Here is a 24712-nt window from a genome sequence, read left to right as displayed (position 1 = left end):
TTCCGTTGTGTATTTTGATTGCCCCAGGATGGGACAACCCACACATTGAAGAAATAAATTAAGTTCAAAGAGATTTTATCACAGGCCGCCCAAATATTTGGTAGCATAAAGAAGGAAAAAGTTTGTTTTTAGCCTTTTGACCTTTGGGTTGATCCCGCAAGGGAAACAACTTTTGCAAAGTGTGGATTGGACTATACAAATGATAATTTCAAAAATACTATATAACATATATCAATGATTGTAACCTTCATATGTTTCTTCTACACAGCATGCAGCATTAGCAACTAAATCTAAAATCAGAATTTAATGGAATTCTGAGTTAAAATAATACCATGTTATTTATAAATGAAATATATGATTAGTATTAGTAAATGTACCAAATAAACAAAGAAGGAAGAGAAAAATACTTTAATACTACAGCAAAGAGTTTGAAAATCTAAAGGTACCGGTATTTAAAATCCAATGTAGCATTTCAAACGGAATGTAATTTTCTCTTAAAATTCATTTTTTTTTTCTCACTCAGTATGTGACAATAAAATCTTAGTGGATTATTTCTGTTTCCTTTAAAAAATTCATGTACCACTTTGTGCTAAGTTACATACCAAGGACTGAAACCTTTTAAACATCCTTGTCCTATTATCCAATAGAAATGTCTGCAGGTGTTATCTTTAGAGACCCAAGAACTCTTGTACTTAATAATATTGTGAAGCATGCTAGGTCAAAAACCTAGCTTTTTAATATTTACACAATCATACCTGAGCTAGAAAGAATTACCAAACTGTCGTGTTTAAAAAAAAAAGAATTCTACACAGACTAGGGGGTAAACTTTAAGATGTAATATCACGCAAAGCTCTCCAATATCCCCAATTTTATGTAACTTTGATTCGATCCCTCATGGCTGATTAGCTTTGCAGAGAAATTTCCCCTTATCAGTTACCCCATAAAATTCACAGATTTAACTGTCAACAGAATTCATTTCATAAGTGGTTAAATTTGCTCTGGGAAATTAAAAATGCCTTAATTTCAAGGTGCCACTTGTTTAGTATCGTGTCAAAATTAAAGTTGTTTTTTTTGTGCTTTGGATTCAATTCTTTTTTTTTTAAATCTGACTGCAAAAGCCTCCTACTATAATCAATTTAAAGGTACAAAGTATATACTAAATATATATCAGTAATTTAAGTTTTACACACAAACTTCCAAATAAACTGCAGATAAAATCTGTTAATTGGTTAAAAAAAACTTAATAAAAAAAGGTCAGTTATCTTTTAAAAGTACATGTTTATCAGGTGTCAATTTATACGGTAATTTCACCCCTCTGAAAGAGATTTTCTGATCAGTTTCAATGTCAAGTATATGAGTGCCATAAAAAAAGTTTTGTAAATGGGATTTTACATCCATGCATTCTTCTAGCAATTTCCCATCATTTCATTAAGAATAATTCTAATAAGTAGATTTACACCAGTACTAAAAAATAATATACACAAAATTGGAGTTGAATTCTAAATTGAAAAAAATAAAAATGAAGAAGGACTAAAAGTTATTGCTTTTTAATTTTTTTTTATATCCATGACATTTGATTAGGTTTGGGAGAGGGTCTGATCTAGCTTGCATTTGTATATTTTTAGTTGTCAATGAGATTAAATGATTAAGGTACCTCACTACACCTAGACACTACATCACAAGATGGCGTTTTAAATGTTTTATTAAATTGTTTGTATTCAATGAATTTGCCAACGATTGAATATTGTCAAAGCTCAGTGGTTAAAGTACTGGGCTTGTGAACTAAATATTATGAGTTCAAATCCGCCTGGGGCTTTTGTTTACATTTAATAAATTAAATTTTTGATAATTTGACTAATGCACTTCTTATCCATCATGCTATTAAATCATAATCAAGTAATCACTGACACGACAGTCATGAGATCAAGTAAAAAATCAATGGATTAATTGCATGCATATGTTTTACAAAGGTAAGAGAAAAAATGCAAGGCCTTATAATAAGGGTTTTAAAGCTTTAATTTTTTCTGTTATTTTTTGTGAAGTTTAAACAATAAGCCTAATGACATTAATGAAGAAAAGAAATATTTTTGATCCAGACAAGATTTACTATGCCCTTAATTGATGACATAGAAACTTTGTATAAGCACTCTTGGTGAATTTACATGATTAAGGAGTCAAATTATGATTGCATGGGTTGAGAGAATACAGTCTAGAAAAGAATTTTTTTATAGATGTATTTTCATCCTCACTTTTGATCTTAAAATTAGTTCGAAGTTGGTGCATGTCCTTTTAAATGAGTACCGCATAGAACTTTGGAAATCTCTAGATTCACAATTTTATGTCAGATCGCAAGAATATAAAATTGATTGTTCATATGCATAACTATCAGAAAAATTAATGCAAAGAAGATGGGGGATGAGATAGCACAAATGCCCATTCGATGCAGTTGTGAAAAACCAATTTTGAATTTATTTTTCCCAAGTAAATCTATTAAAATATATTAGAATACAAGTTTGCAAACGCGCAATTTCTAATTATATTCAGTTTTAAATATATTAAACAAATGATACGAAAAAAATATTGCATTAGATTTTGGTGGTATCGAACCCATAACATTAAAAGTCTAGATCTATAAGGTTAGTTTATGTCAAGTGCTCTAACCACTGAGCCATTTCAGACACAAAAAAGTAGGGTGTCTAAATACACAATACACGCCTGTTTGAGTCAACATATTTCAAGTATTGAACATATTTATAGGTTACAAATCAATGATATGTTAAACAAATATCAGATTTATTGATATTTTAATTTTTCAGCAGCTTTTCCGACAGTGTATGCATGGGCATTTTACACACCTTATCCACCCATCTTCTTTCCAGTTTTAAAACCTGCAAAATGTGATTCTCTTAATTTTAGGCAAATCTTAAATCCTCAAATTTATTAAGGAATCTACAGTATATCAGATGGACAGGTACACAGATTCAGACTGATTAGTGTACTGTAACTCCTAATTATAAATGCGAGGAATTAATATCTGTGTAAAATCATGAGAGGTACATCTCACGGATTCTTAAATCTTGCTTTAATTTTCGGACAGATATAACTTAGGAAATGTGAAAAATCGGTATTCGCGATTTAATATTCTCGCGATTTGAAGCAAAACGATAGAATTGCAGAATGAAGTACTCGCGAAAATAAGGAGTCTACAGTATTAAAGGGCTTCTACAGACAGGGGCCTTAATGTTATCTCACTTAGCGCCCCCTTTAAATGGCCACCCAACTAATGTCTGTCCTGGATTTAAAGAAACCAAAAATCTTCCTGATTTATTACCATGATAAATTTTCATTTTAAATAAAGGAAGCTTTGCTTCCATTGATCTTCTGAAGACAGACTCTACACAAATTACAAAGGTGTACACCTAAATTGAAATGGCTGTGGCCAAAAGACAGGTAGTGGACGTTAACTACACCAAAATGTTCAATTCAATTTGGTGTGAAAATTCTTTGGTGACTGTAAATGCTTTAATTTTAAGCTGACAAACTGTTTTCAGGCTGCAAGGCCTTGAAGCTGTTCAGACATGAGTATACATCTGTAAGTTTCATCACTGAAGATTATAAACTTTCAGAATAATTCTTAGATGTTGATAAAATTGCCTTCCCATGAAATAATTTGTTGTTTTACTGGCATTAATTTTCAGGTTAAGCAAATAGTGATACATATCATTTTGAATAATAAATAAATACTTCAATTTTAAGATATCTGTACTAATTAACTTCCGTTCATGAATTGACATATAAAAGTTCCTTTCAATATAAATGAACATTCTCAAAATGTTGGTAATGCTTAAAATGTATAGTCTCTATTGATTTGTTAAATTTACTTTAAATTTATCATTACTTTGTGGCAATAATTTAAACTCCCCTTGCATGTCATGATTTTGAAGGATGGAATGTAATTTGATATTTGATGGGCATTATAACTTGAACAAAGTGAAAATGAATTAAATCTGTATCATAAGATTTTTACCTATATTCATTAAAATTAGTTTACAACATTAACCATATCAAAGTCCATTTGTTTCAAAGTGAATCATCTGGTTCTGTTGGTGATTCAATGTGTGATCTTGGACAATTTTCCTGCATATTTTGACAGAATCAATATGTTCTTTTAAACCAATATTTCATTATCATTATCATTATCCATTTTAAGAGTCACAAAGAAAAACACAATGTTCCATGTGTGTGGGATATTGATCAGAAATTTCGTAGAATGTAAAGAAGAATGTAAAATGTAGCAGTTTTAAATTTACATCAATAAAATGAAAAAGGAAATTTACCAAGTATGACTTTTTTATCAATTTGTCAAAAAAGGAAAAAGAAAAAACATAAAAAATAAATTTTATAAATCATACTTGATATTTTTTTTTTTAATACAATTGCATGCATGGTGATAATGAATTATGAACTGATTTGCAGAAAGATTATTTGTGACAATTAAAAAAGATACTGCCTTAAAACTGACATTAAAAAGAATTTTTTCTTATTAATAAAAATGTTAAAAGGAAATTTAGAAGTACCGGTACCCAAAAAATGTTTTAAATAAGTCAAAATGATAAAAAAATTAAATGGCTTACCTTAAAAATTAATGAAAATCCATTTAAAAATTAAAAGGGGAATAATTTCAATCCAAAAACGTTCGAAAAATTTTCTTCAATTTTTCACGGACAATAAAATCACATAAACCTATCTCTGTAAATCCTGGAGAACAATATTGACAAAACATGAATTGGTCGCTTAACCCATGGTGCCCAGGGTGCAAATTAAATCCTGCATTCCACTTCCCAGGTTTTTAAATGGTTAACTTGGTACAGAAGTGTCACATATGTATTGATAATAAGCTAGGCTCTAAAGTTAAAATCATGTTGTAACCACTACCAAAAATAATTTACATTAACAACAAGTTATTGATTCAAGAAGATACATCTTTAAAAGGCCAAAAAGCCTTGAATAAACAAAGTACTCTAACTAATTGAGCAAGTGTGAAAATTCACTGCAGAAAATCTGTAATCCCTTAGCACAGCCATAACATTACAGCAAATTACTACCGTAATTAATTAGTGTGCCTTTTAATTTCAGTGAAAACTTTTTTGTAGTGTGCCAGGTTCATGAGAAAAAAATGTAATGTACATGAATTAGTGCCTAATGCACCACGTCAGATTTATTTTTAGAATTATCTACAAAGACATTTCACTTCAACTTCGGTTTGTTAAAACATTGATCAGATAAATCCTAATGTCTTTCACATATGACTGCATCTAACTAGCCAGGTGATGTTTGTATATACACTTTAAAATTCTTAAATATTGTTAACTCCAGCATAAAATACATGCAGTAACTTCATGTATTTCTGTTCTATTTCATATCATTTTAGAATTAAGTTGTAATTATTTTTTCATGAATAACCATGAAGAAAGCTACTTTTAAATATATTCCAATAATGATGCTTCCTGTGGGATATCGTACCTGAATTTTATTGCTGTTTGACAGAATCTATAACCGGTAATTTTTAAAAACCCTAATATATATGTTAACGTTTTCCTTCAATAAAGTGATCAATGTTTTTTCATTACAATTCTAATGCATGATTCATTACACTTAAATGTCGTCATTGACAACTTTATCACTATAATGGTTGCATTACACACAACTTATTTGATTTTTCAGATTTTAAAAGATTATTTCATTTCATTACACATGTACATGCATATCCCAAATGACAGTTATTTACAATTGAAAAGATCAGACGCATCCACATTTCTTGCTGGCAACAACTGAGTAGTTTGATCTGTAAGTGATAAATTTTCTCCACAATACGATCAACATACTGAGAGACATTTAAACATGGGGCCCATGGACCAAATTGCTAACCAGAGCAGCAGAAATTCCGCTAAGCACTGACTATAGTTTCAATAAATCATGTTTATCTAAATTTTTATTCAGTGTTCTTTCTATTACTGAAGATTTTTTGACATCTAAACTTACATATTACATGTATTATCTTGAATATTGAAATTTAATTCAAAATCATAATTGTGATCTATCAAACTGTCACAACTTTTCATCATAATGTCATTGACTGTTTTCCCAAGCTAAAGCTTTACATCTCGATCTTTATATTTTTTGTTATATACTCTCAGCCCCCACCAGATATAATTCATTCCTTAATTTATGAATTAATTATTAAAATCATCTTAAAGCTAATCTCCCAAGGAAAACAAATAATGTTCGTTCATTTTTTGGGAACAACAATCCCAAAATCATCTTTTGTGCAATTAAAGGCAGCTCAAGCAATCACTTAGATTATAAAAGTGTAGTAAAAAAGCTATTTACACATTATGCAAACATTGATCAGCAAAACACACCTTAGCTGAAATAATATGTAACCTTCTCCCCTTGTCAGATAATTTTTTTTAAAACAAAATGCGAGGGGGGTACATGTAGGGTACATGTACATTAATTATTGCAGCTAAGCTCACTGGGACCTGCTAAAATGATAGGAGCTAAAATTTCATGAGAAAGAGAAAACATCATACATCAGAAAGTGTACTATATATATAAAAAATCTTCTTTAAAAAAAAAAAAAAAAAAAGAAAGGAACAGTTTCTATAATTTTTCAAAGCTAAAGCCCTAAATATTACCTGACATTTCTGAAACAGTTTGGTAGTTCTTCTGATGATCATAGCATGGTCCATCACAAACAAATTATGAACTGAACAAGTTCTGAACGAAAGAAATAATTTGGACACATATCCACCTACAAGATAAATTTATTATTGTTATTATAATAAATTCTTTTGACAGTTAGCATAACCATAATTTTTTTTAAAATAAATACAATTGATGTGTCAGAAAAAAACCCACCCTTGCCTGGGGATGGGGATGGGGTGGTTGCACCCGGCCAATTTCAGATTTTGCAAAAATGAAGAAAATTTGTTAACTTGCTTGTTTGCAACATGAAGCGAGATAATTTTAACATAAATATTTTCTGCAATAATAAATTGATTGGCAAAATTAATCATGGCAAAAATAGATCAACACAATTGCTGACACATTGTTTATAATTTATTATTATTCTCTTTTGAGAAGTGGACAGACATAGCCTACATCGAAGTGGATGTATAGGCATATGCCTGTCCACTTCTCAAATTTTTAAAGAGAATAATTTAATTTATTACTTGCTTGTCATTTTGATTACTTAGGCACTTTGATTTAAATAAAATTTGACCCTATAGTGCTTTTGGCAAACAATATGTTCCTGACAGTGTGTTGAATGACTCGGCTTCTGACAACCCATACACACCTGTACACATGTTGCAGTGCACAGCACTTGCAGCTTCCAAAAGATGCACACATGAAATAATGAAATATACCTGGATATGACAAAAATCTCTGTTGAAATGAGGTCCTTATTTTGCTAAAGTACAATCAAAAACCCTTAAATTTTATGGAATCACTGTAAACATGGTAAAAGTGTATACCTTAATTCAAAACCTGGTCTCTTCCTAAAACTGCGAATACGTACGATATATTCCGGAACATTGAACCCGGTGTTATTCTGGCATTTAGAGGGAGAATCTACTTTCATTTTAGAATATCTAAAAAAATGATTATTACGATATTTTCAAAGTGCGCCTTTCTTCTCCTAACAGGTTGTGGGATTTACTTAACGAGGTAAATGATTTGTGCAGTTGTTTGTGTATTTAAAAATGAATGAAATGTCAACAGTGTCGACGAACATCAGTAGTAACAGCTAAACCAACAGATGAACGTGTTTGTATTGTCTATAGCTATAAGGTTTTACTATAAAACGCGAAAAAGAACGGTTGGTTGAGCGGAGCTGTGAACAGGAACATGATAGCAAATAAATAATTGACAATAACAGAAGTAAATTGCCCCCAAAAAGTTACCATTCACGAAGTTTCAATTTAAATTTATTCAACCAATTTTTTACTCTCTTAATTAATTTTGAAGGAGGAATGGGTATATAAATATAATAAAAACATATGGCTGGACCGGGAATCGAACCCAAGACCCCTGCAACTTCAGTCAGGAACTTGACCTCTGAGCTACCCAGGCTGATATCCACGGTCCATTTATATAGCCCCAACTTATAAGTACATTCATGATTCCTCCCTCCTTAAATAGTCTTCAACCCGAAAGACACAACACAAGCTCTCTTTGTCAGAACCCATTCTATTTATATTGCCTGATCAAGGAAGGTCACAGCACCATTTGTAGTAGAAAAGGAGGGATGAGCATATGAATACAATAAAAAACATACTGCTGGACCGTGAATCAAATCTGGAACCCCTGCAACTCTAGTCAGAATCATAACCCAAGTACAACTTATGTAAAGCCAGAAAATTTATATTTAAATAGAAACAGAAATTATAATGTATGTTGCAGAGCTATAATAATACAGGCATAAGATCAATTCATGCTTGATTCTCTGCATCTCCTAATTTTATATGTTAGATTGTGTGGCAATTAAGATCTAAAACTAGTACTTTGTAGGTCTAGCATCACAACTTATTCTTTTCTATAACTTTATCATGTTTATGTTGACAATATTTTTGTTCATTAAGTGGAAAAGAGTTGATATGCTGGAATGGCCATGATACCGCTATGTCAGTCGAGTCTTGCCCAGCCATTTCCTCAGCACCCACAGGACAGACACTCATGGGACAGACAGCTGGAGAGAGTTCATCAAATGAGACAAAGACTTTCTGCTATTATCTGATGTACCAGACTGTCAACAGTACTAGTTCTACCTTGTCGTTTGAGAAGAACCCTATTTCTGCTCGCCTGAGTCACATCAACGCCTCCTGTGATGTTCAGGGACTCTGTAACAGTAGCATTGTCCAGAAACCAGTACAGGTTTGAAGTCTATAAATCATGTTAATTATAATTAGGATTTCTCAATTTACCTGACAAGTTAATATTGCATATTATATTACACAAGGTGTTTTTGTCAGTACATGTATAACAATGCCAACAGTATGCTGAAATTCTCACATATTTTGCACTTTATATTCATTGATTGTATATAGTGTTGCTGATTAAATACTGTAACGGTAGACACAATGCATTAGCCTCATATTTTTGCTTGCCTGGCTGGCATATTTGCACTATCACTGTTGTGTTTACCGAGATATTATTTACCAGTACATTCACTGATAATTTCCACTCCTTTACCTTACGTTTGTGTTTATGCAGCTATTGACAATATTATGTCAGTATTGATAAAAGATTCCATATTGGAAGCAAATTTGACCTCCAATGTCTTTGACCTTTGTCTGACCTTCACCTTTGACCCATTATACGCTGTTATTACATGTACTACCATTGTTTTCTATTGTAGATGACAGTGAATAACGTAGAAGTGACTCTCTTCTGTTGTGATGAAGATAAATGTAATAAGCCAAAAAATTTTGTCATGTGGCCTGTCTGTAACAATATGGAGGGAAATGAGACAGTGGCCAAAGGTATGATATAACAATCTAAAAGACAACAAGAGAGTACTGTATATTAATCATAAGAATTGATGGTGGCTCATTTTTTGTGGATCTTGTGGGATCCCTTAACCAATGAACTTACATCCTTAACAACTTAATAGGTACTTTGTTCAAAACTTAAAAGGTGCAATTCAGCAAAGCAATTAGTCTTTAAATCACCCACTCAGTGTGCTTAACATCAAGACAATAAATATATATTTTTAAGCAAACTATTAGCTGGTTTACATGTTTCTATATAAAACAATGCAATACTTACATGTCATCTTCAACAAGGCATTACATAATTAGTAAATGTACAAAAAGATATTAGATCAGTAAATTATACATCCTAAACAGATAGAGCATTGGTCTAAAATACATGAACCAATATTTTCAATTCAACAAGACACTGATTGCCATAATGCGCTTGCATAAACTATGTATATAAAGGTTTGTCAAAAACTCAGTTATAATAAATAAATAAAAATCCTTTGAATTATAAAATGGCATTGCATTGTTTGTAACAGGTTATAAGGAGACTTGCCCAAGGCCAGGGGATTTGTGCCTCAGCCACACAAGGTACCAGGAGGGGAGGCTTGTGTCCCAGGATCTCCATTGTTCAGAAGTGTGTGTGAATGGAAGTCAGGAGATAACTCCCATTCCAGTTTGTAAAAATGTAAGTTCTCAGGGGGTATTGTTATGTTCTTACCATAAAATCTCCACATACATGCTCAAATTTTACAGGAAAGAAATATTATGATGTCAACTAGAATGAACAGTGTATGCCTGCTTTATAGATTTTCATAAAGCTTTTGATAGTGTTGTTCACAATGGATTGAAACTAAAACTACTACAACATAATGTGGGAACAAAATTTTATTGTATCATTAATAATATGTATATGAAAAATGAAGCATGTGTTAAATATGATAATTTTCTTACCTCCTCATTTCCTATCAAATTAGGGGTGCGTCAAGGAGACAATTTGAGCCCCACATTATTTAAAATGTTTATAAATGACCTGCCATCATATTTACAGGGCTGTATTGACTCTATATCATTATACTAAAAAAACATAGACTGTTTAATGTATGCTGATGACATAGTAATCTTTTCATCATCACCAGAAGGACTTCAGCAAAAATTAAATGCTTTAGAGAAATATTGTGATGACTGGGGTATGCAAGTTAATTCCAATAAAACAAAAATTATTATATTTAATAAAGCTGGGAGAACAATAAACCATAAATTTAGTTACAAAAATTTCAATATTGAATGTGTACCAAATTACAAATACTTAGGCATTCATTTCGCAGCTTCAGGGACTTTCTCACTGGCTAAGGTGGAATTACACAAAAAGGGACTGAAAGCTTATTTCAAACTACGAAAAGACTTCCTGAGTCTAAACCCCGGGATATCGACTAGCTTAAATGTATTTGACCACACTACAAAGCCAATTTTACTTTATGGCTCTGAAATATGGGGAATCTTTAACGTCAATAACATAAAAATAAAACAGTTTAATGATATACTGATACAACAATGTTATAACAACTTAATAGCTGAAACTTTACATCGCAAATTTTGTAAAACCATATTGGGGTTGAATAAGAAAAGTATGAACCATGCTTCACTTTCTGAACTAGGAAGATTTCCTCTACATTATGATATTGTCAATAGATTACTAAAATATTGCTACAGATTAGAAAATTTAACAACAGAGTTTCCTCTATTAAAAGATGCATTTGTATGTAGTAAAGAACTTCATTTTGCCCAAAATACAACTTGGTATTCCTCTATTGAAAAGCTACTAAACATTCTTAATATTCAAAACATTATGACATATTCTAAAAAAGACTTTGTTACTTCTTTAAAACAATCTCAGACTAAAAAATATTTGATGGATTGTCAGTACTCAAATGAAACACTTAAAGATGGCAAACTTGTTACTTATTTATTTTTGAAAACTAACTTCAGACTGGAAAAGTATTTAACTATATTAAGACCTGAATACAGAAAGCCAATCTGTAGACTGCAGACATCAGCGCATAGACTTTTTATTGAATCGGGCAGATATAATAACACACCTAGAACAGAAAGAATATGCAAAAATTGTACACTTAATAAAATTGAAGATGAAGAACATTTTCTTATCCAATGCAGCAAATTTACAAAAGAAAGAGAGGAACTATTTGATTTAATTTTGTCTAAAGCAAAACATTTTACTAGTCTAGAAGATAAACAAAAATTATTTTGGATTCTAAACCGTGAAGAATTAGATATATTAAACTCTGTTGGTAAATTTTTACAAAAGGCATTGCCTTAATTTGTATTTCCTATTCAAATATTGGTTTTTTTTTTATTTTTCAATCATATGATAAACTATTTCAAATTTGTATGTGCATTTGTATCTTGACATATTTATGTATGGTGTTTAACATAAATATATAGAAGACACTATATTGAATGTATGGAAACATACATAATTATACATATATATATATACATATATATTATTTAATTGTTCATGTCTATCATAGTTCTTTTAATCATCCAGCTCTTTCCCTCTTGTATATGTTTATTGAATGTTTTATGTTCATTGGATGTTGTATGTCAACAGTCTTCATGTTGCCCCTTGAGGGCCCTTAATTGGTTAATAAAGAAATTGAAATTGAAATTGAAATTGAATTGTATCATAATTGGTAACACCTCCAGAAATTAGTATATTTGATTTCCAAATTCAGATATCTTTGGAAAAAGGGGGAGTGTTGGAAACTTGCTGTTGTCGTGGTGATTTATGTATACCTGTCCCAGCTAATATAACGGTCATTCACCTCAAAGACAACAATGACACGTACATCAATAACACAGACATGACCGTCACTTGGCACCACCGAATCACAACGAACCCTGCCCCCACAGACTGGCTGTTTGTGGGAGGACTAATCGCAGCAGGAGTGCTTGTTCTTGTTGTCATAGGGACGGTTGTCACAGTGTGGCAGGTCAAGAAGAGGAGAGAGGCAGAAGCGCGAAGTCGGATGATGTTTTCTTACACGCCCATATCATCTTCAGAAGTAGAAAACGGGGACCTTCATATGCTCCTGTAAAGAGCCGTTAGTATTACGTGATATGTTGTGGACATCTTTGTTGTGGTGAATCTCATAATTTACTTAAAAGAATTCAGATCTAATGTGTACATCATACACAGTCAATGAGGATCGAAGGTCAAAAGTTTTGGTAAAAAAAAAGGAGCTCTGTAGCCCCAGCTTGGTAAAAAGTCTTGCCTTTTAAGTATAATAGAAAGTCATTTAGGGTATCAGTCAAAAAATGAAAATGCATTTTTTCTGCTTCCTCTGTATATTTTTTAGTTTAGAAGACATTTTGAATTGAACAGGGTTTGTTATTATGGGGAACATGTTTGCCTCTACCAAAATCATGAACTTTATATTACCCCCAAAGACAGGACTGGTTTTAGTGTAAGGGTGCTGGGGTCTTTTCAATCTTTTTATAAAAATTATGGATCACCAACCCTTGATCAATTACTGTTCTTTGGCCAAGATTGGGAAATTCTTTATTCAATAAAATAATGACTTACAGTTGTACATTTTTTTTTCTTACTGTAGTGCATAGGTTTCTTGCTCTTTAATTGTTGCATTTAGCAGTGAATATTAAAGAATTACCAAAGAAATAATGCCATATTATTTCATGTTAGTTTTTATGTGTTGTGAATTCATGCAAAAACACAAGTTTAAGTTTACAATAATACCATTTCACCCATTGTTTTACAGTACTAATGTTTTGTTAAACGCATTAATGATTCTTTTGAAAAATTGTGATTTATCAATTTGCATAATATTGTTGTAAATACAAAACAATGGCTTTTGTACTTTGCATTTTTTTTATTCATGTTTAAAATGTCATTTGTTTAATTAAAAACCTGTATGTTGTTTTTGAGTTTGAGTTTATTATGAATCTCATTTAATGTGGTATGAGACACCTTAATATGTCAATTTGGATGATGCAATATATGACTATAAAAGGATATATCAATTTCTCATAAATGTAATCTTTAAAAGGTTGAAAATGTTATCGCTCAGTACGTTATTACTAAGAACTTCAATTAGTGATGCTGTAATTGAACCCATTGTTACACTGGGCTTTTGATTACATCTGAAAGAAAAATATCAGTACAGTTATTTACCATACAGTTGAACTTCGATATCTTGAACACTGATATCTCAAATACAATGGATATATGGATGTAATTTGTAAGTCCCAACCACTAATTTTTTAAGTATTTTATCCTCGATATCTCGAATACTCGGATATCTCGAAGTTTTTAAACAGTCCCATCTAGTTTGAGATAACAAAGTTCAACTGTATTTTTTATTTCAGAATAAAGAAATTATGTTACAATATGGAGGTGTCTCATACCCCATTAAAAAAGATGTCTCACATTTATCAAAATGTGTTTATATGTTCATATTGTGACTGTTTTGAATGTTATTGATGCGAGTATGAAGTTCTTCAGACACATTCTGTAACGGGTGTTGCAATAGTATGGAACAGAAAATAGTGTCTGTTTTTAATCTTTATTTTCCAAAGGAAATTCTATAGAATTACTGACGAACCGACAGTTTCCTTTAAATTTGTTTTCATTACATTTTCTTAACCATGTTTTAGCAACACCCGTATTTTAAACCGGTTCCAGTTTTTGTGTTTCTTTAGTTGTCAGTTGTGAATAGCTACAGAAATGTTATGAATGTCTTTAAATTTATTATTGAGTTTACTTTCAATAAAGACTAAAAACTAGTTTGTCTGCTCTGATTGTATCAGTATGGTTTTTATGCAGCATAAAATGGTGTGATTGGGTAGTTTAGTGTGAAGATATTTTTTGCAACTTTTACACAAACTGTACATAAGGTACAGTTCAAGAACTTACGTTGTCCTCTCCCTACAATTAATTACAAATACATTTTTACATACTGATACATAAAATGGGGCCCAATGAACCTGTATGTAGAAAAAAAAATGAAAAATGTGTACATCCAATAAAGTAAGGTTTCCATTAATTAGTTTCGATTTGATGCTAGTTCTTTTGAAAAGTGAAACACATTATTAAAATTTTGTGAATTTATTTTGAAAATGGTGATTGGGTTGAATTCTTTTTCTTAGCTTTTAATTTCCTATCTGCATCTAAACATTGAATCATGCAATGTCTCTCTGGCTGCAAATACTGAGGAATTTAAATCCATTTAAATTGTGATCTGATTTGGAGGTCATTTGATTACAGTACTGCAGTGTATGGTCCAGGACTCTCATCCTTGTAAAAGGATTCTTAACAATCTGCTCAGTGGAACTATATCAACCAATAATAAATAAATCGGACCAAGTGTAACTCATTTTTAGCTCACCTGAGCTCCAGTGAGCTTTTCTGATCAAAATTTGTCGGTTGTCTGTAGTCGTTGGCGTCATTGTAAACTTTTCATATTTTCATCTTCTTCTCCAGTACCAGTGGGCAGATTTCAACCAAACATGGCACAAAGCATCATTGGGTGAAGGGAATTTAAGATCAATTCTATGTAAGAATCAAAATTCAGTGGCCATGCAAAGTGGCGGATTTTCGCTATATTTTACAATTTAATAGACTTTAATAAGTAAAAAAGCCTAACACCATTTATTTGTTGCTATGTGGTCTCGTTGCCATGGTAACAGAGGGTAAAGATGTAAAAATGACACTCTAATGCTTATTAGAGAACTTATTGTGAGTAATATGCACAACTTGGGGCTTATAGGGTAGAATATATTATCAAACAAAATTGTCATTTTTCAAGAAAAAGAAAAACATTTATGGAGAAACAAATATTTAAAAAGTGTTTCCATGGTAACTAAAAAGAAATTTCAAAGTATGATTTTTTTCATTTAATTTGAATAATAATTGCAAACCTTGAGTTTTTTGGTACACACTATTATGGTTTTGCAATTAAGAATTTAAAAATAGAAATTGAGAACCGTTGCTATGGTAAAATGCTGAAAAATATGATATATTCTAATATTTTGAGTCATTTTTCAATGGTTATTATTCATATATAAAGTATAGATAAATTATATCATTTGGTGAGAAAATATCAAGTATGTCCTAGACTTGAAAGCAACTTAAAACAAATCTGACATTTGCCAAGAATAATTGCCGTTGCTATGGACTTTTCAAAATGTAAGAATTTCTATGTCAGATTTTCTATGCAGCTTTTTAGCTCACCGGAGCTGAAAGCTTAAAGGAGCTATTCTGATCACATTTTGTCTGTCTGTCCGTCTGTCTGTAAACTTTTCACATTTTCAACATCTTCTCAAGAAACACTGGGCCAATTTCAACCAAACTTGGCACAAAGCATTCTTAGCCTAAGGGGATTTAAAGTTGTGAAAATTAAGGACCACGCCCTTTTGCAAAGGGAGATAATTAGGAACTTATGAAAATTTTCGAGAAATTTTCAAAAATCTTCATCTCATGAACCATAAGACCAGAAAAGCTGAAACTTGTGTGGAAGCATCCTCAGGTAGTGTAGATACAAAGTTGTGAAAATCATGATCCCCGAGGTAGGGTGGGGCCACAATTGGGGTCGAAGTTTAACATATGAATATATAGAGTATATCTTTAAAAATCTTCTTCTCATAAACTAATCAGCCAGGAAAGCTGACACTTGTGTGGAAGCATCCTCCGGTAGTGTAGATTCAATTTTAAAACTGACACTTGTGTTGAAGCATCCTCAGGTAGTGTAGATTCAAAGTTGTGAAAATCATGGCTCCCGGGGGTAGGGTAGGGCCACAATGGGGTGTCAAAGTTTAACTTAGGAATATATAGAGTAAATCTTTAAAAATCTTCTTCTCAGAAACTAATTAGCTGGCAAAGCTGAAACTTGTGTGGAAGTATCCTCAGGTAGTGTAAATTCAAAGTTGTGAAAATAATAACCCCTGGGGGTAGGGTAGGGCCACAATAGGGGGTCGAAGTTTTACATAGGAATATATAGAGAAAATCTTTAAAAATCTTCTTTTTAGAAACTAATCAGCCAGGAAAGCTGAAACTTGTGTGAAAGCATCCTCAGGTAGTGTAGATACAAAGTATGTATTATGTATTATTGTATATTGTCCAGATAGTTTGTATTATGACTCCATTAATCTGATTTTAATATACCTATTGTTTCTCAGGTGAGCGATGGGCCCATGGGCCTCTTGTTTTTCCATAGCAACAATGCTTTTATGTTGAATTCAGAAGTTTTTGATGGTATACAATAAAACTTAAGGCATTATATTACAAGTTCCAACAAAAACAACTGCTAAAAACTTCTAAATTCAGGAATAATAGCATTTCAAAATCATCTTTAATTGTTCAGTTTTTTCTATTTCTTGGCCTAGTTACCATAGCAACGGGCGACAAATTTCCTTAATAAAAAGTATATTGCATGGACTTTGTTATGACCAATTTCAAAAATTTTTAACGGTTTCCATGGTAACATTTTAAAAGTATTGGCTTCTCCATTAATTTTGTTCTATAGAATAAGAATTTACAATTAAACAAGATTGTTTTATGTCTTTGGTAGTTTACAATAGTGGGCAAAACCTTCTAATATGGCTTTTAGTAGGTAAGTTTTGCTATTTTTCCATCTTTAGCCTCAGTTACCATGGCAACAGTTACCCCCAGCACCAAACTTTTAGTGTCTTTTTGTGTTTTACACCTAGGCATGTTTATGTATGAAATTTAAAGAAAATTGGTTACTATGCGTGGCCAGACCCTCTTATGTATATAATTGATTCTTACATAGAATTGCATCTTTGCTAGCCAAGGGTTTACGATCCACTCTGCTCCTGTTGTAGAGAAGCAGAGTGGATCGTAAACCCTTGGCTAGCGAAGATGATAGAATTGATATTTAAAAGTTTGTTCATCCTTTAAAGGGTAAATAATTTAGTATTGTTAAAAATTTATAGGTATTTTTCTAAAATCTTCTTCTCAAAAAGTATAAGGCCAGTAAAGCAGTAACTTGTGTAGAAGCATCCTCAGGTAAAGTAGATTCAAGTTTGTTCAAATCATGGTCCCAAGGGGTAGGATGGGCCACAATGGGAGGATGGACTTTTACATTGGAATTATAGAGAAAATATTTTAAAATCTTCTTAAAAACTATTACGCCCAAAAAGCTTAAACTTGTGTGGAAGCATTCTCAGGTAGTATAGATTCAAGTTTGTTCGAATCATGGTCCCCGGGGGGTTAGGTGGGGCGACAATGGGGGGGGGGGGGGGGGCGAATTTTTACTTTGGAATATATAGAGAAAATCTTTAAAAATTCTTCTTCTTAAAGACTCTATGTCCAGAAAAGCCTAAACTTGTGTGGAAACATCCTCAGATAGTGTAGATTCAAATTTGTGTCAATCATGGTCCCCTGGGGTAGGGCAGGGCCAGAATTGGGGGATGAATTTTTACATAGGAATATATAGAGAAAATCAGGGGGGGCTGAGGGGGTAAATTTTTTACGTTGGAAGATATAGAAAAAAATCTTTCAAATTTTCTGGAAAAGTATTCAGTCCAAAAAGCAGTAACTTGTTTTAAAGCACAGATTAAAGTTTGATCAAACCATGATTCCTTTGAAGAAGTGGGACCACAAGGTGGGGGGGGGGGGGGGGGGGGGGGGTATGTAAGAAAAGAGAAAAATCTTCTTGCAGATACAAGGATACAACAACAAAGAGGCTTGATATTTACCATAAAAATATGTGGATTAAAATCAGCAGATGACTTTAATTCTTTGAGCAAGATCTACTGTACTTAATTGTCAAGATGATTTTGATACTGTAATGCTGATTTGATCAGAGTTAAGGCTATTGTTGTTTAGGTGAGCGATGTGGCCCCTGGACCTCTTGTTTAAATAAAAAATTAAGAAATGTTAATTTGATAATTTATTTTTTTGAAACATATCCACAATCAAATTATTGTAATAAGGCTATATGTAATAAAAAAGGAGGTGTTTATGAAAAAAAATTTAATAATACACATATACACACACAAAAAATTGGGTACATTTTTAAAATGGAGAAAAAAATAAATAACAAAAATTATTTCAATTTACTGTACTGGTATAAAGCAAGGTGTACAAAGATCTATAAAGAGATGGAGGTCTAATAGAAGTACCAGTATTTTGATTATGTTTTGACGTTGTAAAATATATAATTATTGTTTAAAAAATTATGAATTTTAAAGAAGAAATAATACATGTAGTATTTCGCTGAGAAAAATTTCAAAATTGGGACCAGATTTAAGTCTCCCTGACTATTTAGTCCTTAGGCTAATGCATCATGTAAGACTTCAGGTTAAACTTAGTTTCTTTGGAGATTTGCACTTTGATTGTGTCTTTCTCTGCCTGGAAATAAACAAGAAAAAAACATCATTTCATCGATTATGTGATGAAAAAACATATATATGCATTCAGTGCAATAGTTTCCTATGGAAACTGTTCATCTGTCTTATCTCTTTAAGTACTGTGTACTTACTTTAACTTTTGTTTGCTCTGGTTTGATTTTTGCTCCCTCTGGAATTGGAATGTCATAACCATATAATTCTTCCTTAATGGTTATTCTGATGCCTAGATACCTGAAATCACAAACAATGTTAACTTTAATATATACTAGTAATGCCTGGAAGACTCTGAATTATCTCATATTTCTTTTTAGAAATGTCCTCAACCCCCCCCCCCCCCCCCCCCCACACACACACACACACACCTTTAATGTTACACCACACAATAATGAGCTTAATGAGCTTACTCTGCCTCATTTATCTTCTTTATGGTTTCCTGAAAATCTGAAAACTTGATCCCCTTCAGAGTTTGCTTTTTCTGCATTTCTGTCTTTGAAAGTATCACTTCAGCAGTATCATCATTTTCTCTCCCAACATCCGCTAAAAAGGAGCATGTTACAAATCAATATTCTACTCATGCCAGTGAGAGCGGTCATTTCCAAATTTTGAGAATATCTTTTATAGAAAATCACAGTAATATAGCTTATAAGTTCCACGTGCATCATATTAAAAAAATTTATTCCCAGGGGCAATAACTCATATATCAGTTTTTATTTTGACAGGTCAAAAAAAACAATTAAAGGACACAAATTTTTTGGACAAAGACCAAAAGGCAAAGGCTAATTTTTTTGTCAGATCAAAATCCAACAAACTTAAAGATGATGCCCAAATCCCTGCTTTTCTCAATAAATGCCATGAACAAAATTATGCACAGTCTTAACAATTAATTTGAAACAAAACACCAAAATGCTTTATCTAAGCTTCATCAAAGAATGTTAATTAATGATCTTCAAGTTGTAATTAACACCATTTTAACAGCTTTAACATGCAAAACCCTGCATGCAATCTATGTAAATTTTATGTACAACAAAATAAATTGATCTATCTACACTCAGTCTGATAATGAAGTTGATTTTAAAGTTGTTATCATACCAAGCAATTCTGTCATTAGAGTCTCACCCCCTGCCATATTTTCTTTAACTGGAAAAGACATCAAAACAATTAAAATTTTGCATTAAAAACTTACCATAAATGAAATCTTAAATTACAGACAAGTACCGATGAGTGTCTTTCATATTCATTCATTGATGAATAAAATGATGATTCAACTCAAATACAATGAAAGGTTCATACATTAAAAGTCAAACCATCTTATCAGCCACTCAAGTTGGGCTAGTTTGATCACTAATTAGATTTGAATCACAGCAACACAGAAAACTGTGCCCATGTCCCTGTTCGTGTCAGTTGATGCCTGGTAAAATTAATTTTAAAAATCTCAAACTGCTAGTGCTACTCAATGTTTTAATGTTCATTAAGAAGGAAGGAAAATAGTGTGATAATTCAACAATCTTATAGTCTGTCCCAAGTTATTGCTTCCATCACTTTTTGATGATTTTTAATAAAAATACACATACTTATGAAAGAAGTACAGCTGAAATCGATGAAATGGTAAATATCCAAGATATCTTCATTGACAAATTATCCCTTTTCACTCATAAAAGTTTACAGCAACAAAAAAAAATTTCTTACGGAGATTTATAATGGGAAATGTTTACATCTTCTCTCTATTTGGAATTATCAGGATACCTCACGCAATTTTTCAACATTATCATCCAGGCTTCTTAATGGCTGATGAAATGCAAAATTCCTGTAGACTTTCTATTTTGAGATGTGTATTGAACCCTGAAGAGGGAGAGGGGGCGTTTCAAAACAGATAATCTGGACATTTTTCATATTAATGGATGAACGTAGTTTGAGCACAGAGGTATTCATTATTATCGAAATATCAAGCGAAAAGTGGAATCAAAAACTTGAGACAGAGTTTAATAAACTTAATGTGTGTGTGCTAAAAACATGCCATGCTGATTTATAAAAGCAAAATTTGGAGGTTTTACTTTCCTCCATCATTTGTGAACTGCCTTGACAAGGTCTAGAGTCTCTGGCTTAAGCACAGTTTCATTTTATCTGACTACGGTGCATGTGAGTATGATCTCAGTTTAGTCAAACTATTGCATCCTTATATAGTTGATTGTGATCATTAACGCAGATCGCACACTGTATAAAATGTTTTAATTTAAAAAGTCTTGAAAATTCTGTCAGTAAAATGCATTAACTTGCCAAGTTTTTAACCCTTTCAGGTTAACTGGTAAACGTTTGCATTAAAATTTAGATATAGAAACCTGCATGAAATGACAACTGTATCCAACTCATGACTATAATTAAATTAAAGCAGTTTGTACACTTATGTGTGCATGAAAAAGAAATGTACAAATTAACGATACCTCTGTGTGCGCCTCTGATTCTACTGATACTGTGACATGGAGCAGACCCTTCGGTGATCCACCAGCTAGTCGCTTTACGCTGGTTACCTAGAAACAAAAAAAAAAGTAGATGACTATAAATCAATATTGATAACGCAGACAGATGTAAGATTTAAAACTGCTTGTAGACAGGAAACATCCTGCGTTAATGGCCCTACAATCCAGACTTTGCTGTTTGCAAACAATCTTATCGGGATATCGCACGTGAGGTTTTGTTTCTTAAAATGTGGCAAATCATTTAATATAAAAAAAAAAGAAGCAAGACTATAATTGCTTAATCAATCCAATTAAAAAATATATCTTTCATCGCATCATCACATTCTTTGTTTTGGTTTTGAAGTGAGAGATAGAACTAAAGATATGGCCTTTATGCTTCTAAATTGCAGTATACGGTTCAAGCAAATATGCATAGATATAACAGACTTATACCTACTTACCTCTTTGATTTGTTTACGTTTTCAAGTTTACATGTGTAACTGTAAGAGAATCTATCACCGAGCATCTATCACCTCTATTGTTATCGCCTATAAGAAAAAAAAATCCGATCCCGATTGAATTATGCCGAAAGACTTCCGGGCTTTGAGATATTAATTTTTGATTCATCATTGTTATCACTATATAATACTACATAGAAACAAAAGCTATTTAAACAGAGGATATTTAACCTGGGAACATAGCTATCTCATAAGAGGACAGAAAAAAGGACGCTAAATAAGACGTTTCTTATTTTTTTTTTTTAAAGAAAAGAGCCTCTCTTAACGTTTTCAGCTCTCTGTGTCACATTTTATTTCCCATTTTTAAGGCCTATAATGGAAAAGTTAGGCATTTCTAATTTTCAAATCGTGCTATCAAGATTCATCAATTCTGATAACAAACAGAGGTATCGTATGTTTTGAATTTCTTATTTTGCAGAACTTCATCCATGTTCATCATGGGTCGTTAATATTAGACCTAAACTGGAAATGGTCTGATCTTTATTGAAAATGCTGAGTCGGTTTTGCTCAGCTACTCCTAACGAATTCCTAACGAATAAATGTAGCATAAAAACTGATACCACCAACCCCCCCCCCCCCCCCCAAAAAAAAAAAAAGATGAAATAAGACAAACCCTTGCAAAATTAATATAATGTATGTTCTATTAGTTTCATTTGCGTTTGTATCCAATTTAGCTATTGTTTCCCTCGATAGAGAACGGTATATAATGTATTCTATCTGATTAAAATCAGATCGGCATCGAATTTGTTGGAGCGGATCAAAGATCTGATTTTTATCAGATTGGCATGCATATAATGTTTAGTCATCAAAATACAAATATCTTTTTGTTATGTCTGTTTTCTCTGACAATAATGTCACATTGTGAATTTTGAATTAACCTGATGGCAGTATATACAAAATTAACAACACGACAATCAACATATTAATGAAAAATGTAACTATCAGAACTTTTGTAACTTGAATAATGCTAAAAAAAAAAAATAAAAAAAAAAAAAGAAGTACCGGTACTGTGCAAAAATACATCGTCCATTATATATTTATAAGTCTCTCTTGATCAATCTCTGAGAGAGAGAGAGAGAGAGAGAGAGAGAGAGAGAGAGAGAGAGAGAGTTAAAGTGATGAGGCTGAAAAAAATCCTAATTATATTCTACATGTATTGTTGTAATTTTTTTCCAAGTATATGTATACTATATTAATTATGTGAGGACACCCTACAGCTTTCCATAGTATACCATTTTTATTTATTTATTTTTTTTTTTTTTTGGTTTATAATATAGTTCATTCGGGATCGAAAATACTAATGAATTATATAGTCGATGAAAACACAGACAATTTTGTTCGCTTAAACATACACTTCCGGATATCAGGTTATGGAATATATAATATTCAAAACTTTACGGATGAATAAATTAAAATTCTGTCCCCGGTCAAAATATTTTTAAAGACATCAGTTTTCTTCAGACCCTGCAGCATACATGCGGAAAACCTCTCTGGTGTTTATTATCAACTAAATATAAAAGGAAAACATTATTCTGTATATTTAAACATCTCTCTCTCTCTCTCTCTCTCTTTCTTTCTTTCTTTCTTTCTTTCTTTCTCTCTCTCTCTCTCTCTCTCTCTCTCTCTCTCTGGGCTGATAATTGAGAACTGTCTCCGCAACGGTACATATATTGATGTTTGTCATCGAAATGTTGATTTTTATTCAGTAATCAACATTTCAATTACCAATTATTCGTAGATCAAAATCATTGAGACATCTTATCTTGAAACTGACTTATATATCTACTAATCTAAACTCAATTTATTAAGAAACATTACAAGTTGCAGGAATAAACCATATATAATTTAGGTTCAGCTGTAGCTTTATTATTTTCATTGGACCTACTGACACGAATAGAGTAGAAATACTGCATATTCTGTCAACTTTCAAATGTAATGAAGATTAATTACTACTAGTATATAATTTTGACAACTCGAGATCACCCGGTTGGTATGCAACAGGGAATTATTGGGGAAATTGCTATTTCATTAGTCTATGATTTTTTAATCATTACTTCTCTCTTTTATCGATAAAACAATTTTTAATGCAAATTATGCATTCACAAGAATCGCTAAATGTTAACGAACTACAAATATCTATCCTTAATTTTCCAAATGCGCTACATTAATCTCCACCGCCTTACCTTTGGTATTAGAATCTTTTTGACTCTTGGATGGTACCAGGATTAATGACTGGAATGGTTAGTCAATACATAAAAATATAACGATCACTCAACACAACTCGAGAACTATCGCCTGACCCTGCTGAGGTGCCTTGGGAGACTACTAGTACATGCCAGTAATTAGAAACCCTTGTTAAACTTCTAATTAAAAATTGAATACAATATTTTTAAAACCTGTGAAATAATAGGTTCACATTGATTTTGTACCTTTTTACTCGAGCATAACTGAATTGCAGAGTTGTGCACTGAGCCTATATTTGCTTTTTAAAAATAAATTCGAAATGGTCTTTGTTATGTTTATCATTTTCAAACAGCATCAGCGAAGAACGTTTGATTTTAATTAAAAGTAATCAATATTATGTAATAACTAATGTGAATCGAGTCAGCATGATGACCTCAAATCTATGCACTTTAATTTTGGTGAATGCGAGCCCAGAAACTCGACATGATTTACACTGAGCAATAAACGATGTTTCCATGTCAGCTGTTAACGCGGAAAAAGTCATCTGTCAGCAAAAGCAAACTTTTTCCCCAAAGGACCAACTCTTAAACATGCTTCTAAATAC

At 32.0% G+C, this 24712-nt stretch overlaps 3 protein-coding genes across 5 annotated transcripts in view; 1 reads left to right on the top strand and 2 right to left on the bottom strand.

The window, feature by feature from the left end:
* The window catches only part of LOC128179537 (uncharacterized), a 56817-nt gene extending 49242 nt beyond the window's left edge, over positions 1 to 7575 (bottom strand). Inside the window, exons 1-2 of one of the 3 annotated variants that reach the window (XM_052846973.1) lie at positions 7539 to 7575; positions 6699 to 6814 (exon numbers count right to left, since the gene is read on the bottom strand). The gene's annotated coding sequence lies outside the window, so the exon portion shown is untranslated. Of the gene's footprint in view, positions 1 to 4634; positions 4930 to 6698; positions 6815 to 6921; positions 6940 to 7538 lie in introns of those variants that run through there. The other 2 variants (XM_052846974.1, XM_052846972.1) reach the window with 2 other exon arrangements.
* A 28-nt stretch (positions 7576 to 7603) lies between these two features.
* Positions 7604 to 14365, top strand: LOC128179539 (uncharacterized). Its single transcript, XM_052846978.1, has 5 exons — positions 7604 to 7731; positions 8646 to 8937; positions 9422 to 9545; positions 10082 to 10230; positions 12299 to 14365. The coding sequence occupies exons 1-5, from the start codon at positions 7664 to 7666 to the stop codon at positions 12659 to 12661; spliced, it is 996 nt and encodes a 331-aa protein (XP_052702938.1). The 5' UTR covers positions 7604 to 7663; the 3' UTR covers positions 12662 to 14365.
* Positions 14366 to 18752: 4387 nt separating this feature from the next.
* Positions 18753 to 24700, bottom strand: LOC128182306 (uncharacterized). Its single transcript, XM_052850888.1, has 7 exons — positions 24671 to 24700; positions 24108 to 24156; positions 21392 to 21478; positions 20043 to 20090; positions 19358 to 19490; positions 19085 to 19184; positions 18753 to 18954 (listed from the first exon to the last, which is right to left on the bottom strand). Exons 1-7 carry the CDS (start codon positions 24698 to 24700, stop codon positions 18880 to 18882), a joined length of 522 nt encoding a protein of 173 aa, XP_052706848.1. The 3' UTR covers positions 18753 to 18879.
* Positions 24701 to 24712: the final 12 nt, after the last annotated feature.

Source organism: Crassostrea angulata, chromosome 4, assembly GCF_025612915.1.
Source record: "Crassostrea angulata isolate pt1a10 chromosome 4, ASM2561291v2, whole genome shotgun sequence".
NCBI classification, from domain to species: Eukaryota; Metazoa; Mollusca; class Bivalvia; order Ostreida; family Ostreidae; genus Magallana; species Magallana angulata.
This window is presented reverse-complemented; position numbering and strand designations above follow the sequence as displayed.

What these genes read in the sequence shown, in the direction of transcription:
- LOC128179539 (XM_052846978.1), top strand. Translation starts at nt 7,664, where the DNA reads ATGATTATTACGATATTTTCAAAGTGCGCCTTTCTTCTCCTAACAGGT. An exon ending in TTGTCCAGAAACCAGTACAG is followed by an intron (nt 8,938 to 9,421) that starts GTTTGAAGTCTA and finishes TTTCTATTGTAG; the next exon opens with ATGACAGTGAATAACGTAGA. An exon ending in CCATTCCAGTTTGTAAAAAT is followed by an intron (nt 10,231 to 12,298) that starts GTAAGTTCTCAG and finishes TTCCAAATTCAG; the next exon opens with ATATCTTTGGAAAAAGGGGG.
- LOC128182306 (XM_052850888.1), bottom strand. Translation starts at nt 24,700, where the DNA reads ATGTTTAAGAGTTGGTCCTTTGGGGAAAAA. An exon ending in TCTAATGACAGAATTGCTTG is followed by an intron (nt 19,491 to 20,042) that starts GTATGATAACAA and finishes GCTCCTTTTTAG; the next exon opens with CGGATGTTGGGAGAGAAAAT. An exon ending in CAGAGCAAACAAAAGTTAAA is followed by an intron (nt 18,955 to 19,084) that starts GTAAGTACACAG and finishes GTTTATTTCCAG; the next exon opens with GCAGAGAAAGACACAATCAA.